The sequence below is a fragment of the Sylvia atricapilla genome, chromosome 6, assembly GCF_009819655.1.
Source record: "Sylvia atricapilla isolate bSylAtr1 chromosome 6, bSylAtr1.pri, whole genome shotgun sequence".
NCBI classification, from domain to species: domain Eukaryota; kingdom Metazoa; phylum Chordata; class Aves; order Passeriformes; family Sylviidae; genus Sylvia; species Sylvia atricapilla.
In genome coordinates, this window is record NC_089145.1 from 52,036,830 (window position 1) to 52,049,282 (window position 12,453).

General features: G+C 39.9%; 1 protein-coding gene across 6 annotated transcripts; it reads right to left on the reverse strand.

Annotated features, from left to right (window-relative positions):
* Positions 1 to 5,230: 5,230 nt before the first annotated feature.
* Positions 5,231 to 11,932, reverse strand: GPR65 (G protein-coupled receptor 65). 6 transcript variants are annotated; one of them, XM_066321952.1, is made up of 4 exons: positions 11,619 to 11,932; positions 9,833 to 9,928; positions 8,803 to 8,857; positions 5,231 to 6,970 (listed from the first exon to the last, which is right to left on the reverse strand). In XM_066321952.1, the coding sequence occupies exon 4, from the start codon at positions 6,847 to 6,849 to the stop codon at positions 5,851 to 5,853; it is 999 nt and encodes a 332-aa protein (XP_066178049.1). In that variant the 5' UTR covers positions 6,850 to 6,970; positions 8,803 to 8,857; positions 9,833 to 9,928; positions 11,619 to 11,932; the 3' UTR covers positions 5,231 to 5,850. The 6 variants fall into 6 exon arrangements, with proteins under 6 accessions (XP_066178049.1, XP_066178050.1, XP_066178047.1 ...); XM_066321953.1 differs by lacking the exon at positions 8,803 to 8,857 and having other exon boundaries at positions 9,833 to 9,898; XM_066321950.1 differs by lacking the exon at positions 8,803 to 8,857 and having other exon boundaries at positions 5,231 to 7,349; positions 9,833 to 9,898.
* Between the last annotated feature and the right edge of the window lie 521 nt (positions 11,933 to 12,453).

Genomic DNA, 12,453 nt, shown 5'->3' on the forward strand with positions numbered 1-12,453 from the left:
TTTACAGGATCAACAACATTTTCCTCACAGTGTTTCCTCACACATATAATTAAGTTTGTGAAACAGAACACAGTGTATGGATCCCTCATTCAGACTGTAGCTTTCTGGATTTAGTACTTGTTAGGACATCTGGTAAGGTACCAGCTATCAGATGAAGGAAACTGGGGTGAAAATTTCTCCAATCATTCAATATGTGCCAGAGACATGACTAAGACTGAGATACAAATACCTCCATGTTAAAATGCTATAAATTTGAGATAAGATTGTTTCTGGGTGTAGTTCTTCATGTGGGGTCAGAAAAAAAGCCATTACTTTGTTCCCTTGTTACTAAAAGGAAAGAGTGTTTAAAACAGGGAGAAATGGCAGGTGAGGCCAAGACTCTACAAGAAATCAAAATAAAACTGCAGCTGGTATGAAATATAGCACAAATTTAGGGATATGAGAACCATCTCTCCCAAAAAGCAAGTCATTCTTTATGTTAAGTGAACTTCAGTAAGTCATTTGAAAGGCAGCATGCCATATACAAATGATCAGAAGAATTAATATGGAATCCCAAAATGTCTTGGGCTGGAAGGCACCTCAAAGATCACCTGGTTCCAATGCCCCTGCCACGGGCAGGGAAAGTTTCCACCAGACCAGGCTGCTCCAAGCCCCATCCAACCTGGCTTTGAACACCTCCAGGGATGGGGCATCCACTAGTTCTTTGGGCAGCCTGTGCCAGTGCTTCACCACTCTCACACTAAAGAGTTTCTTCTCAGTATCTAGTCTAAACCTACTTTCTCTCTGAAGCCTTTCCACCTTGTCCTATCTCTACATGCCCTCATGTAAAATCCCTTCCCATCCTTCTCATAGGCCCCCTTCAGGTACTGGAAAGCCACAAGTAGGTTGTCCTGAAGCCTTTTCTTCACCTAGCTGAACAAATCCCAAATCTGTCAGCCTTTCTCCATAGGAGAGCTGCTCCATTCTTCTTATCATCTTGAAGACCCTCCCCTGGACTCACTCCAACATGTCCTTCCTGTGCTGGGACCCCAGAGCTGGATGCAGCACTGCAGGTGGGGTCTCAGCAGAGCAGAGCAGAGGGGCAGAGGGGCAGAATGTCCTCCCCTGCCCTGCAGCCCACACTGCTTTGGATGCAGGATAGGATTGGCTGGGCTGGGAGTGCACAGTGCAGGGTCATGGCCAGTCTCTCATCCACCAGCACCCCACAGAGGTTACATGTGATTGGGCACTAGTACAGTGCTTTTACCCTATCTGTCTTCAGCTCTGTTTTTCACCCAGCAACATGTCTTGACTTTACCAGGAAAATTAAACAAAAGAAAAGAAAAGAATCTTTTATCCCTGTATTGAGCTTTTAGCAGTTGCTATAGCAGTCATATTTCTCAAAATGCTAAATTCAGAGTAACAGCCACCTTTGCTCTTGAGACATCATCTTTTATTTTTTCAATTTCTTTCACACTCCATTTAAAGAAGCTGTGAGTCTGTGCTCCCATCACCAAAATATTCAGTTAATTTTGAAAAGAAAACAAAAAAGGGATTGACCTATTTTCCCACTTTTTTTTGCACCTCCCACTGTTTTAGCACTTCCATGCCACTTTAGTGATACGATGTGTGTGCTCTAATATTCAGTGGGAGATGCTATAGGACACACACTCTGCTGTACAGAGGCTGGATAGAGGCTGTAAGTGATACACTGCTGATAATACCTCTGGGTTGGCAGAGATGAGACTCTGACTCAGTATCTTTGTAATTCACCTGGATCAGGCTTTTTACATATCATCTGATGCAATCCTCTTCTTAACATTTTCTGGTTTGTTTGTTTGTTGGATTGTTTGTTTGTGGAGTTTTTTTGTTTTGTTTTGTTTTTTTTTAAACTGTTTTGGTTTGTGTTTCTCTTTTCTGAAGTACTAGTCTAGAACATACTTTATGCCTTTCTAGGGTATTAAAGGATTTAGGTGAAATAGCTTGGTTACTTTTAATTCATAGCTGAACAGCCAAAACTTCCCTGTGTCAGCTTAGGCTAGCAATTTCTTAGTAACACAGCCACTGTGGTGCAGTAATAAAATAAAAAAAAACTTTATGAAAAACACATGCACAATGTGTTTTGCTCTTTCCCCCTTTGCTTTCCTTCCCTGCAGCCTTGTTCTGGGCAAGCTGATTGTTTGCCACTGTGGTCCTGCTGGTCCCAAGAACTCTCATACTCCCACCCATGTTCTCCCTCTCTGCTGTGTGGAGGTGGGACCAAATGAACAGTTCCGTTCTTTACCACCTTAGAAAACAGAACTAGACTAAATGATGACACTAACGAAACTGGTAGTTAGTTTGGAAATTGGCACATGTCTAAACTAAGGCCCCCTGCTGCCTTCTCCACTGGCATTTAATCAAGAGTGACAACGCTAAAGATTTGTCACTAGACTTATCAGAATGATTTCAGTAGCGTCATTCTCTGTGAATAGAAACAGGAAGTGGAATATGTTATCTTTATAACTCAAACTCGTACTTCATTTTTTCAGTAATTCTGCAGTTAGATGTGTTAGACACTCAAAAAAAAAAAAAAAAAAAAAAAGCCATCAGCTAGGCAGGTGTCTCTGTTAGCCTTGAACCTTGGAGGTGGCATTAACAAAGTGAAGCTTATGTGCAGCTACATCAGAACAACGATCTGCAGAGATGTAGGTTGTGGCTGATAGTTGGGCTAGATGATCTTAATGCTCTTTTCCAACCTTAATGACTCTAAGGTTCTGAAAAAACCCAGATTACATGATGTCTGGAATTCTACCAGCTAGGTCACCACAATTCATTGAAAATCCCTCAACTTATGAAGCTGAGATATACATTTGCTGGACTTTTGGCAGACAGATTCTGTTTTAAGAGAATTATTGACAGACAAATTCACCCCTGCTGCTATTAAGCTGACAGCAATATTCTTTGGCACTGACATTCATACCCTGTGGATACTAATTAAATTACCATCACAGCCCTTTTAATTATCCACATTCTTAATATATTGATTTGAAGTGAGATAGGAACCATGGTGACTCACTGAGACCATACACTATTGTTTGTAAGCATTCTCTGCAAGGAAAATGGAATTTGAATGCATGCCTTTCTTCTTTCTGTTAAATAGATGTGAATTTCATGAACTCATTTGTGCAAGGAATGTCATTTCTTTGGGAAGAGTTCCTGTGGATTAGCATTTTGTTTTTGCCTGTAGAGCCATCAGGAATTTTAAGTGGAATATTCAATAACAATAATACATACCATGGATTGGAACTTGGACGACATTTTCCATATCCTGTGCCTTTGTGCCTAGTGAAAAGTAGCTCTCCTAAACACTGCAATTTTAAAAAGAACGTAGATGTCTATTTTCATACAGTAGACTTGGTTCAGCTGGGACAAATTAATTTGGAGAGAGAATGAAAAGAACTTTAATTTTTTATTTATGTAAGAATAATGAGGGAAATACATAAATGATTGAAGAACAGTTCACGGTAGTCTTTCTATCTAGATGTCTCTTCATTTCTCCAGAGGGTTGTGATTTGAACATATAGAGCATTTTTGAGCAATCTAAGGAATTAGGTACTTACATTTTATTATCATAAAGGGATAGGACCCTGGACTTATATGAGCTTTTTCATGAAGCCCAGCCTATGGGCCAGCCACTGTCATGGTTTTCCTTTATCTTGAAATGAATCTTCAGGGATGCAGGCAGGTACCATAGGAAATGATGGTATGGAAAACATCCACAGATACCCATACCCAAGCTGGCCCATGCTATGGCTTTCAGGAGAATTAGTGGAATATTAAAGAATATAAAATCTCAGGGTGAAATTTTGTGGAAATTAAGCTTTTTGCAGAGGCTCAGGGTCACTTTACCAACAGTCTGTGGTGTCTTCTCCTACTACATTAGGAATCAACTCTCTGTGCACAGGCCAATGCTGACATGGTGTTGCCATGTCCAACCTTGTTTCTTGTTGATCCCAACCCTGCCTCCCTGACCTGGCTTCCCGGCTTGACCTCTGATCTGCCTTGTCACCAGAGATTTGTCTGGTGATCAGAGAACAGTTGGTCAGACCTGCTCTTCTGCCTCGCTGGGGTGCCATGCAACTGTGACTTGTTGGCGACAATCTGCCCAGTCTGCCTGGCTGTCACCCTCAGCTCCTGGCTCACTGCCCCCTGAGGAGCTGCCAGCCCTCACTACTACCTGACACAGATGTTAAATTTGACCCAGTTTTGTGGTTTAGCTTCAGTTTTCATCACTCTTTAATTTAATTCTTAAAGTCTTTAAATTATAAGCCCAAATAGAATTAACTTTCCAACCTTTATGGCATGTGAAAGATTTAAAAATCAACCACTAAGTTCTTTTTTCCATGAAGTTACAGTGAAGTTTGGTTCTGCTTTTATTTCAATGCTACTGTGAAAGTCCATACTCTGTTGCAAAATGCATATGTCAGCAGTGGAAAAAATTAATGATGAAGTAACTTGCTCTACTGCTTGCATAATTCTTCCTTCATAATATATAAGAAGAAACTACAGGAACAAAACCCCAACAAACCAACCAAATCAGAAACACAAATCCACATCAAAACAAAATCCAGTAAATGGAAACAAAAAAGAGAAGGGCATGTAATTTTCTAGAGAGGAAGGCAACAGCCAGAATACTGACTACCCATGGGATCACAGGACAATTGTGGTTTGAAGAGACCTTAGGGAATCTCAAGTGCAACCTTCTGCTAAAGGGAAGGCCAGTTACAAGGTCAGATGTTGCTCAAGCTTTGTTGAGTCGGGCACTGGAAACTGCTGAGGATGGAGCACACAGAACATCTTGGTGCAACCTGCTCCACTGCTTGTCAGTTCTTCATAGCTCAGAAGCTCCTCCTTATATCAACTCTTATCCTTGTTGCTTCAAGTTATACACAGGATTTTTTGTCCCTCCTTGTCCTGATTTCACCTCAGGTAAAGTTCCTTTCAATAGCTATCACAGTGTTTCGAATTCAGAATGAGGATGATGTTGATAACACGCTGATGTGTTTTGGGTTTTGTTAAGTGTTTCTCCTAAGTAAAGAACTTTTTTCCTTGTCTCATGCTCTGCCAGTGAGAAGGTATGCAAAAGAAACTGGGAGGGCTCATAGCTGGGACAGATGACCTGAACTGGCCAAAGGGACATTCCACACAATGCATCTTCAACTATCTGAAACCCAATACTGGATTTGTAATGAAACAGCATGACAAACAGTTATACATTAGAACATATATTTTTCAAGAAAAACAAAAGCTTAAGGGCAGGTAAGTGCCCGTACACAGGAGGTAATCAATTTTAAGAAGTGTCTGATCTCAGGAGTATGCTAAAGTAGAATTTGACTCTTTAATGAAACACAAGAACCATCATAGCAGCATAAATAACACCATGAAATTACAGAGAAATATACCACACTCCCTCTTGTCTGCTCCTTTGCTAATCAGGGCAAAAAGGACTTCAGCCTTTCTCCAGCTTAGTACATTACAGTAGGCTGGCTAGCAAGCTGCAGCAGGAGAAAGTTCTCTGGGGAATCCTCAGTAATTCCGTCAGCATGTCACAGCCATTCTTGACTGCGCGTTTGTTTGTTGTCATTGATTTATAAACCATATATGATTTAAAGATATGCGTTGATATTCCATTGATTTCATTGATCCTGTAGTAAGTTCTTATTGGCTTCAGCTACTGGTTTTGCTTAGACTGGTATCTCAGACTTTTGGGGCATTTCCTAGGTACAGACTGGAGAAGAATTTTTCTTTCTTTTTCTTTTGGTTATCCAATTTTCCTTTGCATCTGCTCTTTCATGAATTTTTGAGAGACTGTGTTTCACAGGAAGTTCTTTAGGTGATCAGCGCAGTGCTCTTTGTAGCAGAACTGCACAGAGCATGTTCTTTCACTTGGTCTTCCTCCCGCTTTCGTAGGCACAAGCAACACCTGAGCAAATTCACTATGTCTGTTCGTGCAGTTTCACTGACAAAGCAGTACAGAATGGGATCCGCAATGCAATTCAAACTTGTTAAGGCCTGTGTGATTCTGTAAACCTTATACATCAACAACAAAAGACGTGGGTCAGAGGTGGAAGGTTCTTTGATGCTGCGGATAAGCAATACAACATGATATGGAGTGAAGCAAACAATGAAGCTAACTGTGATGTTCAGAATAAGCTTCCTCACTTTTTTCTTCTCTTCATCTACTGTGGCTTGGTTATACCTCACTACTTGGTAGATTTTATGGTAGCAAAACAGAATGATTATCAAAGGGACCAAGTACCCTGAGCATATCCGGAATAAATTTATGTTCGCCTGCCACCTTTCCAGGGGGTAGTTATCATAGCATAATGTATGATTAGTGAAATTGCAAGGGTCATTGAATACTTCTTTGTACATCAATATGACTGAATTAAAGACGCTTTCCAGAAGCCAAACAATTATGGTGACCATCAAGGAAAATCTTCTTGTGCGCAAGTACTGGAGCTTCAAGGGGTGAACTAATGCCAGGTATCTGTCAAGAGAGATGCAAGCAAGGAACGCAGTGCTGGTGTAGAAATTCATATACATAAGGAAGGCAGAAATCTGACAAAGCGAGGCAGAGAGCCTCCAGTCATCTCCATGCCAGGCATAATCAATCCACAGAGGCAGAATCAAAGAGTACAGAAGATCAGCCAGGGACAGGCTAAAGATGTAGACTGCTAACTCATTCTTCTTCCTCACCTGAATGCAAGATGCATAGAGGGATATGCAGTTGATGGGAATACTGATCATCATCACAATGCTGTACACAAATGGAAACAAATACTTATCCAGGGTGTGATCATCATGGCACTCAGTGTTGTTGCTCATTGTCCACCCCAGTAGTATCCCTGAGATAATTCCAGATTGGGTGCAATAAAATCCCCTGCTGTAGTCTGATGGGTTGTCATCTGTTAGTTCTTCAGGACCTCATTGATGAGATTCCAGCCTTCTGTTACCAAAAAGGAAAAATGTCAGCTATAACATTTCTGTTGTTTTTACAGGATTCTTTTGAGTTTTTTTTAGAAAGAAACTGTGTTTGTAGGAGATCAGAAGATGTTAGTGCTTCTGAAGTTAGGAATAGAAAGAGGAACCCAAAATCTAAAGTTGTCAAGGTCAGTTAGATGGACACTTCTACAGCAGCAGAAGAAGACACTTCTTGTAGGAGTGAGGTGGTGTCCTGCAATCCTGGGTCTCTCTTGTGGGAGAGTTAAAGGAGATCCGAAAGTGGACCACAAATGAAATAATAGATGTACACTTTCTATTATTCTGGTAAGCACTGTTTTGGGAATATGAATGTGGCAGATTTCTTATCCCAAATAACCTTCTCCCTAGGAAGGTAACAGAGAGACAAGGAATAGAAATACAGGGATTCAGGTACTGTTGGGTTTTGGGATCTGCTCAGAAGAGGGAAATGTGTGTCTGGTATATGTCCCTGCTGCAAATCACTCTTCTCTTGTTTGCATCCTCACACATCCCTGCTTCCTCTCTTCTCCTTAGTATGTGATCCCAAATGAACTCACCATCAACTGTGCTGTTCCAGCAAGACTTACTGCATGTACCAGAAACCCTCCTGTGAAACCTGCCAGGCTATTAGGTTCCTGCACGCACATGACAATCTGCTGGGTGTCCCTTTGAAAATGTGAGTTGGAGATTGAGTACAGTGTTTCATTTGCACTTCTTACCTCTAAAAATTGCAGCTGCGATGCATGAGCTTATAAAGCCATTAGCAATTAAACTTAGTCACTTCCATGACTGTGGTTATCAACAGCTTCAACATGAAAATATCAGTAAAATGGCAGCCCTGACTAAAGCAGTGGGACTGGAGGAGTTGAGTGTGTGAGCCTTAGAAACACGTAGAAGATCTGACCTTCCAGTAAGAAGGGATGTATAACTACAGCTGTGAGACAGCTCACAGCTGGTACTCACTGATTCTATCACAGCTCTGACACTCAGCAGTTCCCTTCCCTAGAGAACTAATTGTTACGTTCAGGAAATACAAGAACAGAAAGTATTGATCATAGTTCAGTTATATGGCCAAGTACACTAACTGCTTGAGAGACTGCTGTGGTAGCTCATCTGTGCTTTGAGCCTGGACTGCAGCAGAGGAGGTGAAGAGGCTGAAGAATGAGTAGGTTGCAAGATAGCACGTCTACAGCAGTTCCCATGTGAAAGAACTTCAATGAAATACATCTTGTGTGCAAAAACTTTCCCATGTGGTAAGGCAAGTTCAGCCTTCTAGGTCTGATGTGTTTGTGGATTTATCAGAAAAACCCAAACAGGTTTATTGCCTGTGCTGAGAGGTTATTATATAGATGTCTTGTGGACAAAAAAGCCCCTTTCACAATTATTCATAAAAAAAAGGAGCAATGACAAAACTACCCAGAAGGCACATATTCAATTTCCTGCAACTGCATTATTTGATCAAGTTGCCTAACTTATCAGCAAGAGCTAAACTCATTCAACAAGCTTGAAAGCCACAGAAAATTCTTGAGAAGGACTTGCCAATTTGGTCCATTGAAGAACTTTATCAACATGATGACTAATTTTTTAAAAAAATGCAGTGTCTATATGTAAGACATACATAAGATGCCTGCATTTCAGCTTGGTTTCATAAAACTGCACAGTAAATAGGGCATTACAAGCTTACCAGTATAGATAAGTATCACACACACAAAAAAAAATCTAGCCCTAGAAACTAGACCCTAGGGTTTTGTGCCCCACTTCTTACCAAAAAGAAATCAAAAGTATGCAGACAGACCAGATGAATCAAAGATTACCTACCTCTTCTCCTAATCACACTTTAGCATCTCTTTTCCTATGACAGGTCTCTCCATGTCTAAGAGGGAAACATGCCCTTTCAGAAGCATGTGGGTAATGCAGCAAGTGTATGAGGTACTGTTTCCTAGTCTCGTGACTGTGAAATTGGAATTCCTTCTTCCTCCCCCATAAACACTTTCTCTTTTGTTAGTTAACTTGTTGTATTACAGACTTACCATCCTTCTAAGCTCCCAACCTCTCTCATTACTCACAATAGCTTTTTTTGTATCTACCTTTAGACCAACGTGTCAATTTCCTCATACCACCTAGGATTTTTTCAGCTTTTTCATTTTAGTTCATTGTTTCTAAGAGTTTTGCTTTGTTGATCTTACTGATCATAAGGTAAAACACATGTCCTTATATTGCTCTAATCTGAATAAACCACATGTTCTTTGGGGCAAGACTTACTTCACTCTTCTGCCATCTGCCTTAAGGAACTATTATCTGAAGGTGTAATTGGCTAATTGCTGGCTGGGACACTAAAAATGAAATTCAAAACGTGAGTTGAGACCACACGAAAATTGTCACCTCAGAAAGTTTTTTTTTCTGTCCTTAATATTCACAAGGCACTGTACCCCATTGCTTTCTTTTCTTCTTAAGCAGTGTCTTTATTAGTTCCTATGAACACTGCCCTGGAGGCTGTGGAGCATTCCCCAGGTAATCCATGTCCAAACTTTGATGACACATTGATGGTACTTACATGAGGTCATGCTTTCAATGATGGGAATAATGAGAAGTGTGTCATTCTGGCATGTACTGATGACCTACACTCAAATGTGTCAAAGAGCCAGCAAATGAAGCTTACCGCTTCATGCATGCTGCAGTTTCTCACACAGAAATATCAAAGCAGAAAACACCACTTTGCCCTGATTACAACACATCTCACTCAAATTGCTTGGGGCTTCATTTCAGAGGAAGTAGTCCATATCATACTTTCTTGCTGAGTTGTTTTTCTGATAATTAGGACTTTGTAATGCAAGATAATTTTTCTTACCTGAATGCATGATCTGAAGCATTCCCCGGTTTTCTTTCTGCTACTGGGCACACCTGCTGGTTTTGCCTATGAAGATGGTATTGGCTTACAGCTATCCTAAAAAACAATATTTGATAATTTTCCCCAATGATATATATATTTTTTTAACCATCTAGGAATTTTGTTTTAATGATATGGTCTAATGGTTTGACTTTCATGGTCCAAACTCACTGTGACTAATTCCATATACTTGTGACTTATTTTATAGACTTGTTTTCATATCAGATGTTTCAAAGAATAAAAATAAAAATTCTTAGGAGTAATTTTTTTCTTTTAGACACATTATTCATTTATTATCATACTTCTTCCCTCTGTCATTTTGCTACAGAAAACCCACTGTACAAGAATTCTGAAGATTCAGTAAGACATAAAATTTAGAGAAATGCACTAGAAAACATTATGCTTGAAGTACTGTATGCAAACAAGCCTGTAAAGGAACCTTGTGAGATTTTCTAGGGTAAAGTAGTCATTATATATTGTATTTGTATCAATACATTTCTACAGCATCTTCTTCAGGTTCATAGAGAACTTTATGTGGTCTCTCCAGTTATAACATTTTGAAAGTCACAAAGTTCAAAGTTTTCATAAGCATAAGTACAAAAGGATATTCCATACTCTTATCTGTAAAAAATCTTCGTAAGGGAGGAAAGGAACAATGTTGTGTGAGCTAGTGCAGTAGTAGCTGCTGTACTGGTGATACTGTATAGCAATCATAAATGGAAAGACAGATTATTTTCCTTTTTCTCTTTAAGCAATTTCAACAAAGTAGATTGTTTTGTGTTCTTAAAATAAGTTCTATTGACAAGCTGAGTCCTTCAAGTACAGGGACATGCCATGGCTAATTCTTTTTACCTAACAAGTAGATCTCAAAACTCAGCTCTGAAAAACTTCACAGTTTAGGAGAGTTGATTTATGCTTTTCAGAAACATGGCCTTTTTTTGCTTAAAATTAGCAGCATTTTTCGTCATGCAACATTAACTTTCACCCACAGGTCTCCATGAGATTCTGTAGAGACTCAAACAGGTCTAAAAGAGCTCAGATTTTTAACTTTAAGATACACTTCATGGACTGCTTCATTGAGCATAAACTTAATGTGAGCAAATAGGAAAAAAAACCCCACGTTTTTTAGAATATAGGCCATGCAAGCAAGCATTATTTAGCTATATCATTAAGTGAATCATGTTTTCCTCTACGCATACAGAGAGATGTACAATATATCTTCACATACATTATACTTGGCATTTTAAGAAGCTACTTGTACCAGAGCTTACTTTTCTGCTAAGTTTTAAGCATTCAGCATATTCATATAAATAGCACTGGGTATCCTGATGGTGTCTGAAAATACTGAAGAAAACTAACAGAAGAGTTACTGGAACCCTCTGTGAGGCCTGAGGTACTTTTTGCAGTGATGGGTCAGCTCAGAATGTTGAAAATTCAGCCCCAAATACAGTTCTTCTGTCATTCTTCCCCCCTTTTGCAACCAACAGTACCTTGATGGCATTACAACAAACAATGCCATTACAACAGAACAATGAATCAATTTCTTTCCCAGTCCTCTCTTTTGACGTCTTTTGCCTTAGTCTCATGTTTTGGTTGTGCTGGGATTGACATAATCCTTCCCCCAAAGCAATCTTTTCCAGCCCCTTTTGTGTCCCTTTTTTCAGATGTATGATAGCATCCCAAGAGGGAGAGCTAGGTTGAAACCTGTCCCATAATGGAGCTGTGTCCCTGGCTCCTGAGCACTTACCTTGGCAGCCACGTGTGCCTGAGCAGTGTCCCCGTTATGCCACTGGCAGCGTAACCCGTGTCTGCTTCTAAGAAAAGCGTCTGCTTCTGTTTGATCAGATACAGAGACAGGAAGCTGCTGTTAGATAAACAGGCAGCACTTCACACATCTCTTGGTTTTGCTTCCTTTTTTTTTTTTTTTCTGTACCCAATTCTTGTTAATCTAAACTTATCCATGAGAAAAAAAGAGGATGAACAAGGATGGAAGCAATTTCAGTAGACACAGGAATACTTTTCGAGACTTTATAAATAAAGTTTAACTTCAAATATTGCCTAATTATACGAGCATAGTATATTTTACACCCCTTATCTAGGAGACATAACATTCTGCAGAGAAACCAATCCACCAAAATAAAATGCTGTGTTTTATTTGTGTTTACCTGTATAAATTCAAAATGGGTATATTTAATGTTGACTGAAGGACCTTGTGACAGAGGGTCACCACTTGTGGCTGCTGTAAGGAACACGAAAGGTCGAGGCAGGCCAGCAGGAGGTCAAGCAGGAAAGCTCTACTTTATTTTTCTGACTCCATATCTATACAATTTTACAAACAGGCCAAGATTGGCTACACAGGTAGCCACCTCTTCAACCTCGTTGGTGAAAATCACCATCAATCATCTTTTTCGTCCCAGAGGAGAAGAATGTAAACAAATCCAATATATATATATAGTTTACTTGAAGCTGTGTGAGAACAAAATGCAAACAGCGAAAAGCAGGCAAACTTGAGGCAACAGGACCTCACCTGCTTTCCCCTACAAATTGATCACAGAATCAAGTAGGAATCTGCCCGAGAAGAG

Bases quoted from the DNA above. Each gene is read 5' to 3' on its own strand.
- GPR65 (XM_066321953.1), bottom strand. From the start codon at position 6,849: ATGAGCAACAACACTGAGTGCCATGATGATCACACCCTGGATAAGTAT.